This window comes from Carettochelys insculpta, chromosome 6 (assembly GCF_033958435.1).
Source record: "Carettochelys insculpta isolate YL-2023 chromosome 6, ASM3395843v1, whole genome shotgun sequence".
NCBI classification, from domain to species: Eukaryota; Metazoa; Chordata; order Testudines; family Carettochelyidae; genus Carettochelys; species Carettochelys insculpta.
In genome coordinates, this window is record NC_134142.1 from 43,784,333 (window position 1) to 43,810,234 (window position 25,902).

The 25,902-nt window shown below is 51.0% G+C and overlaps 1 protein-coding gene across 1 annotated transcript in view; it reads left to right on the plus strand.

The window, feature by feature from the left end:
* Positions 1-2,711: 2,711 nt before the first annotated feature.
* LTBP2 (latent transforming growth factor beta binding protein 2) overlaps positions 2,712-25,902 on the plus strand; it is a 123,058-nt gene continuing 99,867 nt past the window's right edge. Inside the window, exons 1-2 of the mRNA XM_074996784.1 lie at positions 2,712-3,649; positions 14,867-14,937. Coding sequence (XP_074852885.1) covers positions 3,126-3,649; positions 14,867-14,937 — 595 coding nt within the window. The 5' untranslated portion in view covers positions 2,712-3,125. The remainder of the gene's footprint in view (positions 3,650-14,866; positions 14,938-25,902) is intronic.

Below are 25,902 nucleotides of genomic sequence, written 5' to 3' on the forward strand. Positions count from 1 at the left end.
TTGAATTTCCTCAACAAATGGCTTCACTGATAAACCCGCAACCACTATCAGGGTCGAATGGCAGTCCAGCTAGCTCCCTGTGCCCCTCGCATCATTGCATCTGATGAAGTGGGTCTTTTCCCATGAAAGCTTGTGCTCCAGTAAACCTATTGGTCTGTAAGGTGTCACAGGACTTCTTGTTGTTTTTGCAGATATGGACTAACACCGCTACTTACCCCTTTGATACTTGTCACAGACTTGGGTGGACGTGGATGAGTGCTGTGATTTCAGCTGTAGGAGCACATCACTGGTCTCCCTGGGAGCTTGGGCCAAAAAGCAAAGAGTAGCTCCTATAGACTCCGGCTTAGCCCATGTGTTTCCATTGCCAGGTTGTTAACCCTATAGTGGCTGTGTGACAATATAACGTTTTGCACAAAGCATTCTGCTTTTCTCCGGCCTAGCTCTGAGAAGCAATTTGAAGAGAGCATGTGACTCGGGTCCATAGGGTGGGCTAGGCGGGTAGAGAGAGCACAAGATATGGAAAGCATAATGTGTAAGCAAGTAGTTTCCCCTTCCCCACACCACAGAGAGCCTCAGGAAAGGGGCAGAAGGAGACTAAGTCAGGGAAATGGGGCAGGTGGCAGAATGGGTGGCTAGGAAGTCAATGGGGAGGGAGGTTTGGGAGCAGAAAGGTAAATTAGGGCAAGTCTGCACTAGGAGAGAAAGTCAACCTAAAACAAGAACTCCAGCTATGAGTATAACTTAGCTGGAGTCGATGTACCTTAGGTTGACTTTCCTTGCTGTGCCCTCAGAGGGAGGTTGATGGGAAAAACTCTCTGGTCGACTTCCCTTGCTCACTGTGACTGCAACAAGTATCAGCATTGATGGGGATGCCCTGAACATCTGATTTAGTGTGTCCCTACCACACCCTTAGTGTGCAGGTTGAGGCAACCACTGGCAGTGAGAACAGAGTGCTTGCTGCAGAAGCAAGAAGGAGACAACTGGGACCTCAGCTTCCCTCAGGAAGTGCCCAGGAGAGTAACGGGTGGTAGTGAGAGTGCCCCAGTGTCCTAGAGGGTGCAGGCAGCATGCAGAAGGGAGGAGGAGAGGTTCCTTGCTTAACCGTAAGGACCAGAGCCTCTGCTGCCAGTCAGTCCAGAAGCAGACGGAGCTGGGTGAGGTGAGAGGCAGCCTGCTGCAGCTGAGACGCTGAAGGAAGGAGGTTGCAGAGAGGACAGGAGTGGGGCAAATGAGAGGGGCCGTGGGAGGTGAGTTGTGGTGGAGAAAGAGGGCCTGACATTGATAAGGCTGGTGAAGGAAGGGTCTGGATGTCAGTTGTGCAGAGGTTGCAGATCTGCAGGGACGTCAGATGACTGTGGATCCTCAGAGAACAGTGAGTCAAACTCCAGCATGGGACAGCAGGAGCTGGTAGTTGAGTAGTGTTTCCCAGTGGTGAGTCACGTAGGAACAAAGTGGACCTACAGGTGCTCAGGTGACTTGCTGGGATTTGTTCAGATACTGACCATCCTGGACCTGCAGAGAAGTCTGACCCAAGTATTCCAATTGGCAAATACCCCAGCCAGGCCCGCTCAGCGGCAGGAACAAACCAATACCCCTCTATCCCCCTGGGCACATGGCACTCTCCTCCCTTCCCTCCTTTTGTAAGGTGAGGTCCCAATATGCCTTTACGTGAATACTGTGTGCCACTGGAGCTGCTCCACCATTGGCTCACCAGGCAAGGGAGTTCAGCTCCACCCCTGGGAGGAAAGTCTGTCCCTGTCTCCTTTGAGACATGGCCATAGGGAGCTGGGGTGGGGAAGACACGATGACCTGGTGAGGATGCAGTCAGTGGGTAGAGCTGAACTCAGGACTCTTGGCTCTGCTTTCCCACTGGATCAGGCCCATTGCTTGTCACTGGAGGTGGTCTTTTTGATTACTGCCTAATCTAAAGCACCAGCTTTTCTGGCGGGAGGCAGACGAGGAGGCTAGCCCTGCTCTGCTCCATCTGCCTGGGGCTTTGTCTCCCTGGGGTGGCAGAAAGGCTGGTTCTGTAGCTGAAGGACCTAGCACTTTGGCTAGTCTGTGTCTGGCCTGGAGCTATGGATGTGAATAGAGGAATACAATGAAGCGTGGAACTGGGACCTGGGGGATCTAGCGAAGAGGCTGGTCTCCTGTGTGACCTTGAGCAAGAGAAACTTCCCCTTGCCGGGCTTCAGGTTCGCCCTCAGGAAAATGGGATTAAGAGCCCTTCTGCCTTCCCAGGCTATGCAGACTAAGCGTGTTGGGGTTTGTCCGGAAGAGCCTAGCCCCTGGGCGGGGGCGGGGGGGGGAACACAGGTGAAGGGCTCTGGCCTGGGGTCTATTCTGTCTCTGGGGCTGTGTTCCCTGCCTGCCCACATGTGCTGAATAGTCACAGCTGTGTTGTGAGTTTCTAACACTTGCTGTGAGCTGGAGAAGCTGAGCCACAGGCTCGTTCAGCAGCCAGGAGCGCTCGGGAGGCTGAACACGAGCTCGCTGAACAGGCAGCGGAAGGGCCTCCCCGGTTGCTCACGGGTTAATGTTTCTCTGTTGTAGTTTGTTTCCCTTTGCCAAAGTGGGTGTTGCTGGAATGTCTCATCTGGTAAGGAGGGGGCCGAGCTGTGTCCTCTGGAGAGGGGCGATGTCAGCATCAAAAAGACACAAAAGGGGGAGGTTTCCAAAAATAAAACCCTCCATCCCCTCCAGACTCTGCCAGTGCCAGAGGCAGGCGAGAAGGTGCTTGGAGCTGTCTGCAGAGAGCGCAGGCTCTGACAGCCAGGGGAGAGGAGGGACTGGGAGTTCGCCTTTCAGGGGCAGGAGGGACGGCTGCAGCGGCTCTGTGGAGCCCACGCTGTGGGGTTTGCTGTGTTACCTTCTCCCCGGGCACTCCTGCTCCTGCAGGCAGCAGGTACTGATTAAGCGCTCCCCCCACCGCACCCCCCGCCACCCTAGCACATGGCGAAGTGAAGGACTTGGGAGGCTATTTCAGGGGACTTGCTCAAGGAACTTTGCCTAGGCTGCTTCCCACAAACTCCTGTTGGACACTTGGCTTCATGGGGCTGTCGGCAGGCAAGCACTGAGTGCTCTCTGCTCCCTTTGGGACTGGTCTTTCCTCACGGGCAGGCACCATGAGGGGCTCCTGGGGCAGTTTTCTCTCCCTCACGTTAGCTGTTTTACTGGGGCTTGGTGATTCTCAGAGAGACTTTGCTGGAAGATTTGATCCAAGTTCTTTGTTCCGAATGGAATCGGGGAGCAGGGACTCAACTCGGCTAAGGCTGCGGAACCAGGGCAGTAATTTGGGGCCCACCGGCAAGGTGTACAGACCGTTCCGGGTACACAGCCCACCTCCTGGCTCGGAGCACTTCCCAGCAGCCTCTCCTGTGGATCACCCAGCCTGGAAGAGGAGCCTGACAGGAGGGGACAACCAAGTGCAGCCGTCGATTCCTCCAGATCACAAACTACTTGCTCCCCAGAGTGCCAGGGGCCAACCCAGCCATCTGAGAGCAGCTGCAGACACTGCAGATGGGACCCTCCTTCAGACCCCCGTTCAGACGCAGAGGACTGGCTCCTCACACCAGCGGCAAAGAAATGGGCTCAAAACTCGGACAGTGCCCCGGTCAAAGATGCAGAATGCCAGAGGCCGACTTGTGGGGTAAGTGCAGCCCTAGTGGTCTCACTCCAGGACCAGATGCCTATCCTGACTCCTATTGCAGTGGGGTCTGAGCCAGGAGCAAATGGGCCAGAAAAGTCCCATCTTCAGGCAACCTCAGTAACTGGAGACTCCAGCCACGGGAGGGACCTCTGGTGTTGGTCCAGTATCCACCCCCTTTTTTGCTCACTAACCAAACCTTCTGTGCCCACTGGCACTGCACCAATGTCATTCCCAGGAGACAGAGCTCAGACTCTCTCCCCCTAGGTCACTTACCCACTTTCTGTCCCATGTGCAGCAATAAGGGCCAGTCTGTGCTCAGCTTCAGCTGTGCTGACCCTCGCCTGGCCTTGGCACGCAGCCCGGGGCTCAAAGCAGCTAAGGAGTGAGCTCAGTTACTTGCTCTAACAATGTGTGTAAGTCCCCCACGTGCAGGAGGAGTTTGTGCTTCTGTCTCGCACGCAGCGAGCAAGTGGGTGTAAGCGAGAGAGAGCATGCACGCAACATGTCAGCATAATTTCTCCTGGGTGCGTGGCCTTGGAACGTGCCAGGTGTACTGCCTGGCTTGTGTGGGTGCGTGGTGCGGCAAGGCAGGGTTGTTCTGGCCACACAATTGTGTTGCATTGTAGCCTGTGGAGTTTGCCATCCTGTTCATATGGGGGTTGTGTATAGCTTTGCAGGGAACTCAAGAGGTGAGGAATTGCAGTGCAGTAGGGTGGGTTGCTGAGGCCCTAGCTTGGCTTTGGAGAATGTACCTGAGTTGCCATGCTCTCTGACTGCAGGTACTGGCCTTCTGGCACATTGCACCGGTAAAAGGCCCCTTTAAAGTTCCACATGCAGCAACTTTCAGCTTTGCATAGCTCCTGCTGGCTCTGCTGGAGGGGGCTTCCTATGACTTGCCTGGCAGAGCTGCCTCCAGTTCCAAGCCTTGCCTTGGTAATGTGGCAGTGGGGTGGGGGCCTGTGATGTGCCCAGAAACTCTGCAGAAGAATCCTTGGGCCTGTATTTCCTCCCTCCCCTGCCATTCCCCTCCCTGCTCCCCAGCCTGGGTGCAGCTCTCAGCCTGCTCTGCTGGGTTAATGGGGTTCTTGAAGCTACCCTCCCTAATCAGTTCAGAATACCCAAATTGCTCCTCGTGGTCAGCCTTTCAGCATAGTTCCAGGATGACCACAGAGAGGGCTGGCAGGGGCTGGATTGCCATAGTGTCCTCTGACATGCAAGCACGATGCAGATTCGCACCAACGCTTTCTTCCAACGTTAGCCCAGGAACTTAACCAGAAGAGTACAGAAAGCAGCACCATCCCTAAGGCTTCCCGTCCCTCCACCTCACTGCGGAGCTTCTGCCTAAAGCTTTCTCTGCCCCGTCCCACCTGCTTCTGACTAGAGAGTAAAGCAGCAGCACACACCCCCTTATATCTCTGCACACACCCCCTTTGCTGCATGAACACATTTAACTATAAGTTAATAGCTATGAACAAATCATAGCTCCAGATGAGCCTCTGGCTTCCTCACTCATCCAGTGCTGCCCACCTTGTGGCCCTGTGGCAGAGGTTATCAAATCACAGTCAGTCAGTTCAGGACTTAGCAGAATGATCTCCTTCCACGACTGTTGGGGAGTGAGCTCATTGTTCTTAGGGTCACATGGCCATTCAGCTGGGTTTGGGGACCCACCAGGAGAGACCACTTGCTTCGTCTGCAATGAGTTCCTAGATCAGTCTCAGCCAGGCTGCTGGTAGGGGGCCAAAGGGGGCAGTTGTCCTTGGAACGGGTTCGCTGTCTGGCTCTGTGCAGCTCCCCAGAAGCGGTAACATGTCCCCTGACTCCTAGGCAGAAGCAGGACCAGGAATGTTCAGCACACTCCCAGGACTCCAGGCTTTTTAAATTGCTTCCGGAGCCCTGTGCCTGCAGTCAGGGCAGCAGTGAGGGCTGGCTGCCCCCAGCCGTGCCCCTTCTATCCTGGGCCCTGCCCCTTCCAGGGACCCTAGAGCTGAGCACTCTCAGTCCCCACATTGCTCAGGGCCAAGCCGTAGCCCTAACCATGTTCTTGGGTTGCAGCTACTTCCGGGAGTAGCTGATGTCCAGTTTCATCCTTGTCCAGTTATATCAGGACTAGGCAGCCACATTAAACCATAGGTATGGGTCAGGCTACAGTCAGATGGCCAAAGAAGAAAACCTGAGACCTTTTAGAAGTAGCAGCACTTGCATGAAGAGTTGGCAGTGTTGCCCCAAAGTGGAATCACACGGCACCCAAAAAGCTTGGTTCCTGGAGCTGACACGTCCTGGGTCATTGTCAATGGCTATTTTGTTCAAAGCCAGGGCAAGAAAAGTTTCCTTGTAAACTTCTCTCTGACCTGCTCACTTGGTGGTGCTGGTGGGGTCTAGTGAGGTGAAGAATTTTTGCCTGACTGGAATAGTCAGTGGCTAGTAAAGTGTTCATTTCTGAACACAAGCCCAGTGCTATTCTTTTCAAAAGACAGAGTGTTCCAGGGTAGGAAATTGTCTTCAGCTTGTGGCTTTTGACCGTTCTACAAGATTCTTGTGCTTCCATCTCATTTACCTTATTTGTATCTTGCTACTTCTGCCCTGTTTCTGCCTAGTGAACTCTGAGGTTTTAAGAGGCTTTACTTTACGGTGTTTTCTTTTTTCTGAATGGGAATTTTTTTCTTCCTACCTGTACCATACTTTGCATCCCTTTCTTGCAGAGTGACTTATATTTTCACTCACTCAGATGACCAGGCAAGATGCACCAGCCACTACAGAGTAGCTCAGACACTAATTATAATGAGTCTGAAAACTTGTTTGTTTAAAACTCCAGTTCCTGGATGATGTCTTACAGTATTTATTTTTTCTTACCAGTGTTCAAGTGGCGTAGTGCTCCAATTCTCCATACAGTGCCTAAGACAGGCCCAGCACATGTTGTCTCCAGTGAAGACCTGCTCTGAGGGTTAACTTCCACCTGGAGCAGAGATATCAGTGCTAGCTGTGGAAGTGTAGTTGCAGCAGTATGAATGACGGGAAGGTCTAACTGCCCCAAATGAGGGGTATTCATTGTGGCTCATGCATCCCACCACTTGCTCTGCTATAGCTATGCTGCTCCATATTTTGTGTGCTACCTTAACCAGAGCTAGCATGAGGTATGTCTACCCAGCCTGGAAATGACTTCACCAGTTCCCGTGTAGACATGCACTCGTGCTCTGACTCTGCACCCTTTGTCAGAACCTCACCCCGAGCCCCATTCTTCTGTTGCATTCCTTTCTACAATGAAGTGCTCCCTCTCACACTTCCTAGGCAGGATGGCACAGCTCTCTCATCTCTTCCCTGCGGGACAGCAATGAGGCAGATGTGCATTTAGCTTCATTCCCTGTGGCAGAAGTGAATGCAGTGATATGTCCTAGGCCAGGTGAAGGCAATAGTTTTGTGATGGGGTTGGAGGACCCTCCAAGAATTTGGAAAGTGGTCAAGGGCTTCACTCTTTCATGATATTAATGGAGGAAGTGCAGGGTTTGGGATGGAGGTTGGGCTCAGAAGGGAGCTTGGGGTAAGGCATTGGGGTGCAAGGTCAGAGGCGGGTATGGGTGCAGGAGGAGGGGTAGTTGGTTATGAGGGTGGGAAGTAGAGGGTTGGAGGAGGGAGGGGCTGGGGTGCCAGAGGCAGGCTTTGGCCATGAGACTTTCTTGGGTGGCTCCCAGCCAGCAGCCCTGCAGCACGCGCTCTGCATGCTGCAGTCCCAGACCATTCATAACTGCTTCCTGGTCATTATATCTCTTTGCTGCACATGCCGGAGTGGAGGGGGAAGCTTCACACAGCCCAGCAAAATTTCTGAGCTCCTCTTGGTTGGAAATTGTAAACTGGCCAATGGGAGCTGAGGTATTTTGCAAAGGGTTGGGAGCAGCATGTGAAGCCTCCCGCCCTCCTGACATTTGGAGCAGAGTGATACAGGGAGCAGGAAGCCGTTTAAAGCAGTGGCTGTCTGCTGTGTGCCTGAAGTGGCCTGCAGGCCAGATCTGGTGGCTTGGTGGTCTGGATCTATGGCCTGCATACCATATCTCGCCCACCCTGTCCTAGGCCCTGCTCTGTGTTCAGTATGGCTGCAGTGTATATGCTAGAGAAGGTCTCATTCCACATAGGCCCTGGAACAAAGCCAACTGTAACTTTGTATTGTCTTCTGCTGGCTTGGAATGAGGCATCTTCTGACACCATACTTTTGGGAGGTTCCCACTCTGGGCCAAAATGCCTCAGATGCGCCCAAGGTGTACATACACTGCGGAGCTGGGGGTATTGCTAGCAAGAGCTGGCCAGTTCCCAACTCAAAGCATATGTGCTACACTGGCTGGGTGCTTTCCCATTGCATTAGCTGCTGAGTATATTGTCCATATGACTGCAGAACCTGTGCTCCTTACTCCTGCAGCTCCCCTCTCCCACCAGACAGCTGGTACCTGCGAACACAGACCTAACCATACAGCTCCTATTACTGGTGCCTCAAGTGCTCAGAGCATCTCCATGAGCCTGCCCTAAGGCTGTTGATCTGTGAGCCCCTCCTTCCCTCAGCTCCTGGTGTCAGGAGCGGTAGGTCAGTAGAGATAGGTTAGGACGCGAATGGTGGGAGTTAGTAATTTGGGCATACATATATGCACAGGCTTGAGAGGCACATTGTACGCATCCCTCGTCAGTGCTTGGAATACACACCCAGCTCCTGCCCTGACACATGCTCCCCACACCTCCTTGCTGAACAGCACATGACTCACATTGCACCACACTAGGGATGATGCATCTGAGGCCCATCCCTCTCCTGCCAGCCCTCCGTGCCACCCAGCTCCCTCCTCCTCCGGCAAACTGGACAGGGAAAAGATAGGAACAAGGGCAGAGAGGTTGGCAGGGAAAAGCCCCAGGTAAGCTTACACAAGCAGCCTTAACTCTGCCCCTAACACGGCTGCCCCTTCCAATATGATCATCAGTCTCACAGTCACATGTCATCTCTGGACAATATAAAGTACAGTGCTCCTGCAATCTTAGGGCACATCCAATATACAAGAAACTGTTTAATCTTTTTGTTCACACGTGGTTCTGGTGGGTCAGTGCACAGGGTCTGTTTAGTCAGACAGGTTATGTGGTGTGTTCTTGTGTTCCAAAGTAATGCAGTTAGCATCTGAAGGCTGGTCAGGAGCTGAGGCAGTTAATGGCAATAACTCAGCCGCATATTTTCAGAGGCTTGTCTTTGCCAGCAGCTTTTCATTCTCACTCTGTGTTGTGTAAGAAGGGTTTATGGTGAATTTCTCATGTAAAGGTTGGATGCAGTTCTCTGGCCTGTGCTATACAGGAGGTGAAACCCAGGTGATTTAGCGATTCCTTCTGGCCTTAAATCTAGGAAAGACTTTAATGCACCCTGTGTATTAGTAATACATGGTGCAGTGCTCAGTACTATGGGATGATGCATAACTGCACAACAGTAAAAAACTGTGCTATTGTATTATTTGGGAAAGCGTGTGATCGTGTAGTGGAGCTGTGCACACCATTAAAATGATCTTAAAGCTGCTTCTCATGTTCGCCTTCCCCCTAGCGTTTGTTACACTAGCTTGACTCTGGTTTCCAGCAAGATTGCAAAATTTGCAAGGTTTGTGTCATGTTGCGTGTGTGGAGCACACAATGCAGTGGGGCTCTGTTCCTGATCCTGACTGAGGCAGCGGGGTTCTCTGGCAGTGCCAATAATTAATAAGGAAGACTGTATGGTAATAAGCCAAGGGAGCAGAGTGAAGGTGGCACATTCAGCCACAGCTGTAGCATTTCCTGACCTGAGGGGGGAGTTTTTCCATGCAGACTGTGCATTCTTAAAGGTGTGTTTTCATTGCCTGCTGACATAGTTACCTGCTAACTATGAATAAGAGGCTGAGAGAGGAGCTCCAGAGAAACAAGCAAAGCTGCTTTCTTTCTGTCTCCCAGCAGTTGTGGACCAGGGAAGAGCATCTGGAGGTTCAACAGTGACTAAGGCGCTGAACCTGGACAGAGAACTATGTGGGTGGACCTCTGACACTTCACAGAGCCCCAGAGATCTCTGAGCAAGATCAGGGCAGTAATGGATCTGTCACAAAAGAGGGAATCTTCTTCCCCTTGTTGCCCCAGATGCTGCTGCTTTCTTACAGTACTTGCAAACCCTATAGAATGAAGGAGAAGCAGCTTGTCCTATGCTCAGTTTGAGTGCAATCTGGGGCTGCTGTCTCCTGATTGGGCTATTCGGAGATCACAGAGCCCATGGAGCACCTCAGATGAGAGCTGCTAAATATGATCATGATCAGGTATCTAGCAGTTGGCACAATTAGGGAACTGTACCCGTGTGGACTCATCCCCACAATCCTACAAGTGCAAAGGTATCACGGCCTTGCATTGTAGATGGGGAAACAGAGAGAAGGGAGGTGACTTGCCCAAGACCCCCAGCGCAGTCAGTGGCAGAGCCAAAATTAGTGCCTGGCCCCTGCTGGGGCTCAACCCCTTGCTCATTCCCAGTGACCGTGCAGTAGAACCTGCTGTGGTTAACCTTATAGATAGGGCCCTGCCAAATTTGTGGTCCATTTCGGTTAATGTCTCTGTCATAGGATTTTAAAATTGTAAATTTCATGATTTCAGCTATTTATATCTGAAATTTCACAGTATTATAATTGTGTAGGGGTCCTTACACAAAAAGGAGTTGTAAGGGAATGTTGCAAAGTTATTGTAGTGTTTGGAGGGGTCGGGGGGGGCGCGTGTTGCAGTACTTCTATCCTTACTTCTGTGTTACTGCTGGCAACAGCACTGTCTTCACAGCTGGGTTGCTGGAGGGTGATGGCAACTAACTGGGAGCCCAGCTCTGAAGGCAGCACCGCTGTCTACAGAGCTGGGCCCTTGGTCGACAACCACCCCACTCTGGCCGCCCAGTTCTGAAGGCAGCACTGCCACCAGCAGCAAGGGCAGAAGTAAGGGCAGCATGGTATTTTATTGTCATGCTTACTTTGGTGCTGCTGCTAGTGGGATGCTGCTGTCAGAGCTGGGCACCTGGCCAAAAGCCATCACACTCTGGCTGCCCAGCTCTGAAGGCAATGCAGAAGTAAGGGTGGCAAGCTCCTGAAATAACCACAGACTCCTAAAATAACTTTGTAACCCCCCTCCCCACCCTGGCAACTCCCTTTTGGGTCAGGATCCCCAATTTGAGAGACTGATCTCCCCTGTGAGCTCTGCATAGCCCAGGGAAAAAGCACGCCAAAGACCAGATTTCACAGGGGAACAGCAAACTGGTTCCTCCGTGATGTGGCTTTCCTGGCTGTGGATTTGGTAGGGTCCTATTGATCGGTCTTTGGCATGGAGACCTGTTCACAGAAGTGTCTTTTTATTCTGGGCCTTTTGGGCTGGTGGTGATCCTGGGAACTGCTGAACATTACTGCCACAGACTGGCCAGCCTGCGTAGCTGCAGCGTAAGTCATATCGTATCCATGCATATATCCACTCCCACTAGCCTCGCATGCAACCGAATGGCACCAGTCACTGCTTTGCTTCAGGGCTTGGCTCCCTCTCTGCCACTTAGTGCAGAGGATAGGACTCTGTGGGTCTCTGCTTAATATTCTGCTTTCAGTGAGGGGTGGTGCACAAAACCTACCAGCCTTGCCTACTGCTCCCTGCCCTGTCCCTTGAGTCCCTGCCCCCTGCTCATGTCATCTCCCCTCCCGCTGTCGCTCACTCTCCCCAGCCCTCAGTCACTCACTCATTTGCACAGAGCTGAGGCAGTGGGTGGTGATGTGGGAGGAGGGTGTAGCCTCTAGGGTTGGGCCGGAAATTAGGGGCCAGTGTGTGGGAAGGGGCTCTGGGCTGGGGAATGGGATTGGGGTACAGGCTTCAGGAGGGAGTTAGGGTGTGAGAGAGGGATGAGGGCTGGGGCAGGGGTTTGGGGCATGGGCAACACTTAGCTCAGGCATCTCCTGGGAAGCAGCAACATGTCCCTTGGCTCCTAGGCATAGGGATGGCCTAGTGACTCTGTATGGGTCATGTTGCATGTGCCTGCAAGGTGTCATCCCTGCAGATCCCTGTCTGGCAGCAGCGCACTGAACATTCCTGGTTATGCCCCTGCCTAGGAGCCGGGGGGCATATTACTGCTTCTGGGGAGCTGCACGGAGCCGGACAGGGGGCTTGCCACCACCCTCAGGCCAACTGGACTTGTAATGGCCCATTGAGCTCTGGCCCCTGGTAGCCCTACATTCCACTGAGGAAATGGCTTTCCAGTTGGCTTTCCATCACCGGGGATTTCACAGGGCCAACCCGCCCGGCCCATACTGCCTTAGTGGGCGGTATGTCTGTGACACAGCCTTCCAACAGGGCTTTTGGGTTCATAGGTGGGGAGGGGCAGGGCAGCCCCCAGCAGGGCCCTGGGCCTAGGCTGTTCGGTTCAGAGGGCTAGTGCCCAGCCAGGTGCTGGGCCAACGTGCGGTGCAGGGCTGGGTGTGAAGTTTGGAGGCCAGAAGCTGGCCCCTGACTGGGCAGTCTTGCATGTGCTCTCAGGTTTCACAGAGCACTGGGTGGCTTAGTGCTTCACAGAGTCCAGCAGGAGCCCATGTTACCCTGCACATGCACTTCTAACCTGCTGCCTTTGCCTCAGGTCAGAGGCCCCCTCAAGCACCTGGTGGCTGGTTTTTCACACATACAGAACTCCTCATTGTGAGGCAGCCCTGCAGCTCCCTAGCCTACAGCATTGCCCCTACAGCACCCAATTTGGGGCAAGGGAACCCCAACTTGAATGCCAGAAAATGCTGGAGGAGAAGGCAGCAACCAGCCTGCTCCTCTCTGTGGTTGCAGGGAGGCACTGGCCATGGAGCGCACAGGGAGGCATGTGCAGCTGGGGGCTGCTATTCTGCTGAACTGCAGGAAGCCAGCCACTCCCTGGAGCTCCATCCCTCTGAGCTGTACACATGCCGCTGTGCTCCTTAAACCTGCAGGGGTTTATTTTGAATTCTTCGTCAGGCAACAAAAAACACATGGCGTTCAAGCCATGAAAATGTCAAGTAAATTCGTTAAATGTAACCAGATGCTCCCAGGGCTGGTTCCTGCTCAGCGAAAAACCAAGAGTGCTTTGCCCAGCTCCATAGCCCACAGCCAACTTCTCCCCCAGTCTTCCAAAGCTCCAGCACACCTGCCTGTCCATTAACACCATCTCATCAGGAGGCGAGAGAAACTTTGCTCCCTTCCCCACCTGGCCCCAGCACAATGGCCCACGTGGTTTGGGACAAGAATAACCCTTAGCACCCAGCTAGCATTTTACTGCTTCCCAGAGCTTCACAAACATGTAGGAAGTCAGTGCTCAGCAGCACTCACTGGGACCAGGTGAGTTTGGCACCACGGGGGAAGTTCAGAGATTTTCCTAGCTCTGTCACTGACTCATTGGGATCCTGGCAAGTTCCTTTCCTTCTCTCAGCCTTTTTCCCCATTGGCAAAGTAGTGTTTGTGACACTGACATGCCTTTTTGGTCTTGGAGGATATGAGTTAATGTCTGGTAAGTGCTAAAGATAAGGGTTGCCCATGAGCCTGGAGGACACAGCAAGGCTGAAACTGAGTGTCTCTACAGGCAGCAGCAGGCAGGTGTAGAGGGGCCTCAGGGCAGACACTTAGAAGATCAACAGCTGTGGGAAGAGCCCAGAAGGAGCTGGGCCTGGGCGAGTGACACAGACCTCCTGGTGATCAGACCCTTTTGCAGGAAGTGCTTGCTTCATATGTGCTCCTCATTCGTGGCCAAGATAACCATGACTCCTAGTGAGTCAGCTCTGACCTCTCACTCCTTTCCACGCTTGTTCTTTGAGCTTCACTCGCATAGCCTATGGCTGCTCCTGGGGGCCGAGCAGCATCGGCCTGCCAAGGGAGAGTCAGACAAGCCCCCAGGGTGCTGGGGTGCAGCTGCCACCCTGATAGCTCACAGGAACCAGGCCTGTTGATGCAGTACCTCCTGAGAGTGGGAAAGCCTCCTAGGTACTGGCACAGCTGCTCTAGTCTAGTCTTTCACTCTGCACCCCAGGATGTGATGCCCACCTTATAGCCTGGGAAGAGATCAGTTCTCACTGCAGACACTGTGAGGCGTTCCTTCTGTGTGTGCACGCATGCATGTGTGTGTGAGCGAGCGAGCAAGCAAGATCTAGACAAAGATTTTGGACTTCATTCCATGAGGAATTGTTGGTTTGAGCAGAGGCCAAAGCAGTTTCTCTGGGGGCGGCGACTGCTTCCGCCTGCAGAAACCACCGTCTGATGGTTCCAGTAATTTGAGGCAAGAACAGGAAATGTTTTTGCTCTTTCACAAACCTGCTCAATTTTGCAAAGGTGCATCTAGGCCACCTCAGGGGAAGAAGTTTGTGTTATGGTGATGTCCCACTTCACAAGCCAAATGGGGTTGGGCTTGACCAATAACAAATGTGGAGGCCTGTGACAATATAAATATTGGATGTTTTTAGACCTCTCATGATACAGTTCAGCCTCAGCAGATGAGATATGGCTGGGCCTTGTGGCCTGTTCCTTCCATGACTTGTATTATACAGGAAGTTACCTAATATGGCCACAATGAAGCTAGGTGGCCTTAAATGAATGAATATTAATAACAGCTTGATACTGAAGGATCAACAACTACAGAAATCATGCCCTCTGACTCCGTGTGCACACAGTAGAGTGCAGCCCCTTCCGAGATGAGTTTTGTAGCTCTTTTAGCAGTGCAGAGCAATACTCTACCACTGTTTGAAGCAGAAAATGGAGAGAAACATGTTATCCATTTGAAACAGTAGAGGAGATTTGTGGGAGCAAAATATAATTACCAATGTTGGATTAGCCCCACTCCTGGAACACTGTGCAGTGAGATCTTTAATGGTCTCCAATTGCCCAGACTCGAGTAACTCATGAGTGAAATGGCACCTCTGGCAATGCAGCCCCTCCCTACTGACCATGCTAGGGGATTTCAAGTTAGCCCTGATTCCGAAGGGGGAGAGCTGCCAACAGAGTCACCCTCACCGCTTCCTGCAGCAGCTGGGGGTTCCTTCCTTGGGGATTTCCCCTCCTAGCACTTAGAAAAGTCCAGCCTTGGTTGGCTTGAGGTCTTCAGCAGCAGTGATATGGGTGCCAGGAAAGCTTAGATGCTGTAGGCAGTGGTTCTGTTGCTGGCTCAGGAGGTGCTAGCTGTCAGGAGACCTCATTTTCACTCTGTTTCTAATTCTGGGGTTTGTGACTGCTTAGGCCGAATGTCTGCGGGGGACAGTGCTGCTCCGGGTGGACAACAGCTCCCGGCACAAACCGATGCATCAAACGTGAGTAGGAAAGAACCACTGATCAGAGATGTCGGTAGACGCCCGCCACGGATACAAAATTGGTATCCTCGTCTGCACCTGCATCTGCGAAAATTAGCTGTTGATGTGGATACCTGCAGATATAAAGTGGACGTTTGCAAATCTGCAGGGTTCTAGATACAAAATTTGTATCAATATCTGCAAAAATAGAGCTCTAGATGTCAGTTGTGGCCCTGGATGCTTCTCGGGCAAACATTCCGCTACCCCACTGATGGCTGTGGCACAGGGACTGGTGCGTGGCCCTTCCCAGGCCTTTGGGCCTGAAGCCACTGCTTGCTTGAGACAAACAAGAGAGTAAATTCCCTTTTCTCACCCCACCCCCTTTGTGGGCATAGTCTGCTTCCCATGCCAGGAAGAACAAATACAGATACACATCTCATAGACCTGGAAGGGACCTTAGGAGGTCATCAAGTCTGGTTCCCTGACCTCTTGGTAGGGCCAAGCACCATCCTTTGTTTTTTATTTTTTTTTTAAAGCCCCAGATCCCTAAATGGCCACCTCAAGGATTGAGCTTACAACCCTGGGTTTAGCAGGCCCATGCTCAAACCACTGAGCTATCCCTCACCCTCCAGCTGTGCTTTTGACCACCTCAGTGGACCATATTAATGTAGGGTGCTCCAGAGACCAGCTCCCTTCCCCTGATTTATTTGTTATTAATCAGGATTGGGGCTCCACTGGGCTGGGTGTTTCACATACGCATTCCGAGACATGGGTCTTGCTTCTAAGAGCTGATAAATTTGAACAAGACGTGGGTGATTGTGATAACTTGCAGGAGGGAGAGTGGTGAGGGAAGGTAGTGGAGGTACGATCACATGGTCACTTAAGCAGCTGGTGCCCAGATTGATGGTTCAAAATAATCTGGAATTATTTTTTTTATACAAAATAACTAGATGGGCTAAGAGGCTGCCCTGGGATCTGCTGTGACATGGGAGCCTGCCTCTAGTGGGTGTGTACAACAGAGAGACAACAGAAAATAGCTTGAGCACTTGATCAACCCCTGGCCAGCTCACTACTGTCTGTGTCCACTTATGCCTTCCCAAGGTATGAATTTCTGGAGCTGTGTGAATACAAACACCTGCACCCCCAACCCTCGGGCCTGATACAGCCCCATAGGGGCCCTCTGTGGGGGGATGGTCTTCTTCCCTGGCTGTTACTTCAGAACAACTTTCTTGCTTGTAAATGCCAGGCCCTCTGGGCTGGGGCCTCCTGCAGGGCAGCTTGGCTCTGACACATTCATAGGACTAATACATAGTGGAGTGATTTACAGAGAAATAATACCATTGAGGGGGCTCTGGTGACATCATTTACCACATGAGCTGGAACCCCAGCGATGCAATTAATTACATTGTAAATCAGAGCGGTTTACTGATTGCTGGTTAGTTTTCTTAACCTATGGATCCAGCACCGCTTGTAAGTTTCCAAACACATAAATCCTCTAAAACCACAGAATGAATGAAGAGAGGGTTTATCCTACAAATGCCTCAGGTCCAGCATCTGCAGCTGCCATGGTTCATGGACCACCCATAAAAATCTGCCTGTTCCCCTCTGACCTGCAGCCCAAATAATCCTGGAGATACTCTGTCCAGAGAACATTTGTAAATCCAAGCCGTCATCTCTCTCCTTTCAATGCCTTTCTTCAGTGGGTCTGAGTCTGGGAGCTGGCCACTTGGGAATTCTGCTTCATCTGCTTGTGATGTAGTGGAGCGGGGTTTACCTCTGGGGTTCATAAAGGGGAGTAGATTGCAGCTACTCTTCTTGTGAGCCTTGTAAGTCAAACTACTGTCACACTCAAGTAACGAGAGCAACAGTAAGAGCAGGGAAGTCCTGTGCAACAAGCAATATTACAGGGGTGTGAAGGAGTGGCTCGTTATCTTTGACTCCCCTGCCCAGGGTCAGCATTGTATCAGCAAACTTCTTAAGTCTCTCATCCCTGTTTAAGCACACCAGGACAGACTGGTGCACACAAGCCATGAGACCAATATTGGCCTACACTGCCAAGGTCTGCAGAGAGAGAGGTAAGTGAAATGTGTTATACTCGTGTGTCATGAGGGGTAATGGCAAGTGACTGCGCAAAAGGAACTATGGGTATATCAAGAAGACTGCCAGATGGTGAGATGGGTGAAGCTGGGAAAGCTTCACCGAAGAAAAGGGGTGGAAGCTTCATTTAAGGATAGACTGATAATTCAGTAGGGGAGGAGACAACTAGGAGGAGAACCTAGCTTTCTCTCTTCTCTGGCTTCTGTGACTTAATATAAGCACTGCCAGACCCAAGCTCAGGAAATTGGCCTGCCTGGAAGAGCTTTGACTCCTACTGTGCACATCTCTTGAGCTGGAGGCTGATGGCTGCCCCCAGAAGGGAAGGAATTGTACCTAGCTCTAGTGATAGAACCTATAGAGTTTTACATCATTTATCCTCCTGATTGTGGAGCTGAACTTAGGTTTTCTAAAGTTTAGTCCAGCACAGCCTCTGTCCATAAGGTAGCACTGCCAGGAGAGGTCTTTTGCCTAGCTTTTGGTTTCTCTCTGGGCTAGGAGGACACTACCGCTTGAGTCAGACTCCAGGCCAATACCTCCCAATATTTAGGGCGAGGTTTCCTCTGAGTCACTGAGCACTCAGCTAGGCCTCTGCTGCTGTCCCTTTTCATGTCTGCAGTTGGCTACATTTTACACCTGGAGCCTTTGCAGTAAGGAACCTCAGTCTTTCTTTTTCCATCACCTAGTCTGGCAAACCTGGCTTAAGCTTATTCTTGCTTGAGAGGAGGCTGGACACAGCCACAGTCAGGCTCACTTCCCTACCCCCCACCCTCCAGGCTTGTTATCCCAGGCAGGATCTTGCAAACCCAAACCCACTTAAATTCAGTATCTTTTCTTCAGCCCATTGAGGACCTAATCCTCTTCCCCAGTTCAAAGGTGGAATAAGGGCCCTATCCTGGGGGGAACACCTGGAAGGCAGGAATGGGTCAGAACCCTCCTCCTATCCACTTTCCATCTCTAGCTTTCTCTTTCTGCCTGTGTTAGTTTTCTTGTGCTAGTCTGTGCTTCTCCTCCCTACCCACCGAGGTCAGGCCCCAGCATGTCCTCTGGAGCCCCTCGTCTGCAGGGTGTCACTCGTGAGCGTTTTGTCCCTTTCTGGCTCATTTGCACATTGGACTGATGTTCTATGCTAATTAAATTTAGCTCTTGGCAGCGTCTTGTGGCTGTATCCCTGATAATGAAACATGGAGATTGGAAACAGGTCTCTGAATTGCAACTGACAGATCCTTAAATCAAGGAAAATTGAGACCATGCCTGTTGAAAGGGGAGAGGCCTACATATGCCCTCCACTTTGGGAAGCAGTGGCACCCACTGGCGCTGCACTGCCATGCGTCCTGTTGTTCTCACTGCCACACTGTGTCTCCAACATCCTCAGCACCTCTAATGTTCTTGATTCCTGAGCCAGCCTCCCCTGCGCTTGCCCAGCATGAAAAGGAGCTGAGAGAGTGGTGCATGTTGGCCGGGAGACAGCTTGGAACTGTGGGTAGCTGCTGTTGATGTTCCCACCTGTTCCCGTTGTAGTCACTGCTCACCGAAGCAGAGTGAGCCATATCGGGATGTGGTCCCCACCCCGCTCCTCCAACTGTGTCTCTTTTTAGCTGAGCCTGCCAGGAACACACATGTCCATATTGCAGCATCACAGCCACTCTGGGCAACCTCCTCTGGGCAAAAGAGGAGTGAAGATGCCCCTTACTGAGATATTTCAACAGAGGCAAAAGGAACTTGTTCAAATGTGCTGTGAGATGGTTCCTCTATCCACCCTGGGGCCCACCATCCCTTTCAGATGCCAGCCTACTTTCAGTTATTAGAGTGACTCTTAGGCTATGCCTACCAGCTCTGCTGATGTGAAGAGAGGGGACATTCCCATCCTTCCACAGTCTCTGCTCTTGTTTGAGGTACATCCAAGGCTGGCCTCCCCTGGGATCTCTCCCCCGGGGCACTTGCCCCGTGAACAGTGCAGCCTCAAGTGCTTTTCCTTGTTGGTCTCTGGCTGTGCTGGAGCAGAGCAGTTTCCATGTGTTCTAGGCCCTGGGGTCGTGATTCAGGAAGGAAGCCGGTGCTGGCCATGCACAGGGGAGTTGCTTGTAGTGGGCTTCAAGAAACAGTCTTGTTCTGCTGCTGAACAGTAGTCCCGGCTGAGAGAATGGGGAGCCTTTGTGCTCCTGGAGTGGAATTGGGTTTGATTTTTTTTCTTACCGTGCTCCGCACTAGTGCCACAGAACCTGGGTACGGGGAACGTACTGTGTGGGCAGTGGCGGGAGCCATAACAAAGTGCGGGTTGGGCAGAGGTGGGAGCTAGTCGGAGGACTGTAGAACATGCAGGCAGAGATGGGAGCCCCTTTGAGCCCCAGGGACTCCTCAGTGTAGCCAGAGATATTATTGACGTGCCTGTCCCTGAATATCCAGGCATAAGGACGGTCATACTGGGTCAGACGGAAGGTCCATCTAGCACAGTATCCTGTCTTCTGCAGTAGCTAATGCCAGGTGCTTCAGAGGGAGCGAACAGAACAGTGATCATAAAGCGATCCACCCCCTGTCACCCATTCCCAACTTCTGGTAAACAGAGATAGGGGTACCATGTTTCCAGCTCCTTTGTTCCTGCCTGGCTTCCGGTCTAGTGGTCCCCTCTGCATAGGTCAGAGTGAAAGTATTTGCTGCTGCCAGAAGCGGGGCTGTAAGGCACAGCATGACGTGTGGATTGCTGTGGAGCCCGAGTCCAGGAGCTGTATGTACTCTTGTTGGGTCTGAAGTACTAGTAGGTGGGCCTGAAGCCAGTGTGCGCCAGAGTTCCCAGAACACCTCTGCTCTGGATTGGCACCATCTGATTTTACATTCTAAAGCCACCTCCAGCTAAGTGGAGTTTTCTTTCCATTGTAAACATATGTATGTTCTGTTCTTTAGCATAAAAATGCAGGACTCTTAAGTTCTTTCCTGTTGGGAGTTCAGTTTCCCTGGACAAGCAGTGATCCTGGCCTCTGAAATCTCTTCTCCTTCCTCTTGTGGTGAAGTGCGATTCTTCCTCTCCTGATCTTTTTATAGCCCTCTTGCTGTGCTGTCACTTCTCGCTCCGTGTTTCCATCGTGCTGCTTGATTAAAGGCTTCCGCTTGTGAAGTGTTCCTGCTGCTGCACCAAAAGTTCCAGAACTTTTGATTAAGACAGAGACTGTCAGCTCTACAAAAGCCATTTGCAGGAGGTAGAGCAATGGCTGGGGAAAGTGGTTGCTACAGCTGTGCCTGAATCTACCTGATTGGAAAGAAGTGGAGATGGGACCTGTACTGGGCAGCTCTGGGACATGTCTGGGAGACCTGGGGGAGAAACTGTGCTCTTTGCTCATGTTTGTGTAGCTGTTTAGACTTATGGATTAGCAGGTTAATGTATCTTGTGTTTTAGAACACTTCAGGCTCCCAGAAGCATTGAACTAGCAGTTACAGAGTTCATGAAGGTGCCAACAGCAAACAGGCAGGGGAGCTGAAACATCATCTCTGGTTCCAAGAGGTTTCAGACAAGACAGCTCAGTAACCAGCATTCAGGGTTGCCTCTGGGCTTTCCCCATCCATCCCAGGCACCCCCTCACCACCTGTTCTGTCCGTCTGGCTGTCGGAGTGCACCTGCCTCAAAGTTTTTATTCGGGTTTCAAGTGGGGTGTGCTCTACAGCACGCACGCATGTGTGTGTCAGAGCAAACCGGGACATTGGGGAAAGCCTTTGCAAATAAAAGCTCAGTGTATGGATTCTGCTCAATGAGGTCACCGGGGTAGCAGGACCTGCCCAGCTAGTCAGTGAGGGAATGAGGCCCTTCTTTGTTTGGTGAAGGATCTTGCAATAATGTAATTATTCCAGAGAAGCCGACTAATTTTATTCTGGAGTGAGGGGCCAAAGTCTGACTCACCTCCCTTCCCCACCCCGTCAGGAGCCAAACAGTAGAGAGCCCATTGGACTGCCAGACAGCATCTGTAAACAAAGTGCAGGGCCAGCAATGGCAGCATCTTTCTCTCATTAGGGATTTTTCTGTGCGTAGCACAAATGCTATTTGGGAGCTGGGCTCCTGCCCATGTGTGCTGCCCAGTGATTGCTCAAGTGCCCGACTGTTACAGAACACTACTAACATGGGCAAGCCTGACAATGACCCTCCCTGACAGAGGACAGTAAATCACAGGGCAGCCTTAGAGCAAAGCCTTTCCTTCAGACTAAATTAATGGATCTGCTGTTCAGACATGGTTTGGTTCCCAGCAGCCTCCCTCCCTGCACTGTTCTGCTGCAGCTTGGGTTGCTGGGGTCACTCAAGCTGATATTTTTAAAGTTGCCTCAGAGACCTTGACATCCCATTCCCATTAATTTCTTACCTATAATGTGTTTTTGTTTAAGTTTTGATCTGATCGTCGACATGGAGCAAATCGGGGGATCTGGCCAGATGGTGATGAAACCCGAGACAATGTCTCTGTGTGAGAAACAAGAAGAGGAACTTCTACAGTATTTAGGTCTCCAGTTACTTTCACCCCTGCCATGGCCAGAATGTTGCCTCTGGTCTTGGCGGCTCTAACACTTTTATTTACCAACCCCACTGATTTTCTTCTTTCTCCAGCTGGGCTTAGGGTGGAGGCACTGGGCTGGTTCTCAGAGGATCTGGGATCAGTTCTGGCTCTCCCACAGACTCCCTGTGTGAACTTGGCCAAGTGACTTAATTGCTGTGTGCCTCAATTTCCCCTCTGTAGAATGGAGACCTGCAAGAGGAGATGAGAAAATACTCTCGTTTGCTCACATTGTGCACTGTCTGGGGCAGGGACTCACAGTAAGGTTATGTCTAACCAGAGTTAGCCTGGGCGTGGACTCATTTCATGTGCCTCTGCCCCTTCTGATCTCTCAAACATACTTTGGACCCAAGATTACTGGTGCTTTCAACTCAGACCAGCTAGCATAGCTGGGAGTGTGTTAGGTGCCACATTCACTCTTGCTGGTAACTTGCACACTGTGCCATGAGAACACAGGCTAAATCACTCAAGTTCTGATAGTCCTCCAGTGACTTCCCACAGTTACCTTTTTAGGCCTAGAAGTTCTCCCACAGCTTATTGATAAAGAATCATAGAGCGGTTCGGCTTATTCCAGTAAAAAGAACCCTGGGATATGCCTAAGAAACCTAGTGACACACATGCATAAGTTCAGCCCCCATAACTCAAGTAAAGCTTTGCAGTGTGGCTGCTTGGACTAGGTGACCAGACAGCAAGGGTGAAAAATTAGGGATGGAAGGTGGTGCTATGTGCCTATATAAGACAAAGCCTGGAATATCAGGACCGTCCCTATAAAATCAGGACCTTTGATCATCCCATCTTGCTTAGGCTAATGGGGGTGCCTAGATCTGGGTGCTGATCACCCAAATTTCCTCTGCAATGAGGAGGTATGTGGTTTTTTTTTTGGCACAGTAGAGCCTTGATCTCAACTGGGACTCTGTAGGAGCTAGTCCTACTACTATCTTGATGAACACTGAAGTGTTGTCAAGACTCATGATTTTATTGTGAGTCTTACAATATTTTTTTTTTTCCTTCAAGTTTCATCTCCTGGAGACCAGTGATAACAAGACAATCTCAGTTTTCATTTTAAAAGAGTAAGTTTCTAGACCTAATGGTGCCGAAAAAAGCTTGAAAATGTGACATGGGTGGATCTTAAGAGTTGGAAGGCAAATCAAAAGAATCCATTTTTTTTGAGGCACTTACAATTTTTCAGGGCTTGACTCATAATTTTTAAATGATGGGGGTTGGCAATGCTGCTGCTGTCAGATGATCAGCCCTTTCCTCTCTGTTATGCATCTAAATTGGGTAAAAAACATTGTTTTCAGAGGCCTTTCAAATTCTTTCTTGATCCTGTTAGGAAAGCTTGGCAGGGGGATAGGCCCAAGGTCTGGAATATTTTAGTTAGGGCAATTCCTCTCCTGCCTGAAGAGAGAACGGATCTGACCCCACTCCCTCCGTCACTTGCTTTATTTTAGCAGCGTAGGGATTCCAAGAATTGAATAGTACAGGTTGAACCTCTCTAGTCCGGCACAGTCTTGTTGACAACATCCGTAATCCAGCATGATTTTAGTTAGCTGGACAACCACTTATCATGAGTGCGGTCAAATATCCCTGTAAAGTTTGTTCACGTTCGCCAGTCTGGGCTCTCCTTGTTCTGTGCTGTTATTTAGTAGTAATTTACCCCTAAATGTCTTCTAAGAGCCCAGAAGCAGTGGAAGTGTTGGTGATGTGCTAGATGATATTGACCTCTCGTGATCTGGCAAGTTCTCCTGTTCTGCGCTGGTCAGGTCCCAAGGGTGCTGGGTTAGAGAGGTTCAACCTGTGCTGAACACAGTGTGGTTTTAGAAGTGTCTGTCCCAAGATATTAGAGACACAAGGTTGGTAAGGTAGCATCCTTTATTGTCCAACTTCTTTTGGTGAGAGAGACCAATTTTAGAGCCCCATAGAACTTTTCTTCAGATGTGGGAAAGATACCCTAAGCATCAGGACTAAATACAAGATGGAACAAACTGGTTAGCATAACTAGTTAGCACACATTCTAAAGGACCATTCATGGCAGAGTGGCCTGTTTAACACTGCTGCAGACACAGGATAAAACGAGAGGGTTAAGGGGTTACAGATTTTTGTAATAAGCAGTAAATCCAATGTCTAGTTCAGTCCATGCACTCCCAACCCCCTTTCTGTCACAGAATCACAGGGCTGGAAGGAACCTCAGGAGGTCATCTAGTCCAGCCCCCTGCTTCAAGCAGGAGCAACCCCCACCAAGTCATCCCAGCCAGGACCTTGTCCAGCTGGGACTTAAAAACCTCAAGGGATAGAGAATCCACCACCTCTCTAGGCAACGCATTCCAATGCTTCACCACCCGCCTGGTGAAGTAGTTTTTCCTCAAATTTAACCTACGCCTCTCCCTCTTCAACTTCAGACCGTTACTCCTTTTTCTGCCATCTGACACCACTGAGAACAGTTTCTCACCCTCCTTTTTAGAGCTCCCCTTCAGGAAGTTGAAGGCTGTCCTGTGGGTTCAGAGATATTAAGAGGCCGCTCCATCTTGAATGGTCTTGAAGGCTTTGTCTACATGTTAAAGTTTAAAGCACTACCATGACAGCACTTTAATGCAGCAATGTCGTCACAGCAAAAGCACTGGGAGAGAGCACTCTGAGTAAACCACCTCCTGAGCTAACAGCTGTAGCATTATCCACATGGGTCCTTTTCTGCACTGTCACTTGCTGCTCTCAGAGTTTTTTCACCCCCCAAGCGAGCAAGTTAAAGCGCAGTAACTTGCCAGTGTAGGCAAACCCTTAGAACTTGAATTAACTATTTATTCCAAGCAATCTGGTCCACCTTATATCTAGCTGTGACACTTGGAGTGTTTTTCCCAGGCCTAAGAATTGCTCTGTGTGGCTCAAAAGCTTGTGGCCAAGTCCACCCTACGAAATTATGTTGACCTAAGTTGACATATAGCTGCTGCAGTCATTCCGTTGCGACACTCCTTGTGTTGGCAGCGCACACTCTCACACATACTTGTGTAAAGGCTGGGTCTGGTGCACTGTGGGCAGGTATCCTGTCATGTAACTCACTAGCCTCCAGTGAGGCATATTTTGGGCAGATTTTGCAGTGCCACGAGGGCCATAATATTTCACATCTTTTCCAAATTCTTGCAAATTTGCATGCCCTTCCTCTGTCTCCCATCTGTGACAGAAGCATGGGACTTGCAGAGTTCTGCACCCTTGCTGGGAACATTGCGAGCACAGAACATGTGAACCTGTCGCATTTGCAGAGCTGCAAGAGGAACTGCAGGGAACCTGATGGTTCCTTGGAGGCTAGATTGCTGTGAGCCGTAAAAAGAAACAATTCAAGGTGTTGGTGACGTTCGTGGAGCAGCTGCAAACAATGGAGCACCAGTTGTGGGACCAAGACACAAGCATTGACTGGTGGAATCACATTGTCGTGCAGGTTTGGGAGGATGACCACTGGCTGGAGAACTTGTGGATGCTCAAGGTGACATTTCTGGACTTGTGTGCTGAACTTGCCCCAGTTCTTCCTCGTAGGGGCCATCAAAATGAGAGCTGCACTGACAGTTGAGGAGTGACAGTTGCCCTCTGGAGATCTGCAACACCAGATTATTAACCATCAATTGGGAATCAATTTGGAGTTATGAAATCCACTGCAGGGCAGCTAAATGCCTTCTGCTACCGGGGCTGTGACTCTGGGCAATATGCAGAACATACTGGATGGTTTTGCAGAAGCGGGGTTTGCAAACTGTGGTGGGGTGATAGTATGCATGTCCTTATTTTAACAGCAGAGCAACTTGCCTCAGAGTACTTCAACAGAGAGAGCAACTTTTCTATGGTGCGAGGGGGTATCTACACCGCATGGGGATGTGAAGGGTGCATATAAGAAGGGCTGCAGAGCAGAGCGGCATCACTCATTCCCTGGAGCTTGACGAGGGAGGAGGACTGGCTGTCTTGCACACTGAAGGTAGCAAACACCCTGGCAGAGCAGTGCTGGAAGCAGAGACCTAGAGAGCTAAAGGCAGCTCCTGGCAGGCTGCAATGATTAGTAGGCTGAAGTCCTGAAGCAAGGGCAAAGAGGGTGCTGGCACTGCAGGGAAGTGGCCCAAGGAAATATACTGAGGAGTCAGAGAGGTTGCAGCAAATGGTGGCTGTCTGTGGAGTTCCTAGCCTGGGACCTGGAATACAGAAGAGCTAGTTTCCATGAGAGGCAGCAGGAGGCAACACAGTGGAGAGTGTACCCCATCACGTGTTAATACGGGCAGTGGTGGATCACCAGGGATGCTCTACGGACACCAGTGCGGGCCAGTCAAGGAAGGTGCACGACACCCACATCTTTAAGAACAAAGGACAGTTCAGAAAGCTGAAGTTTCAG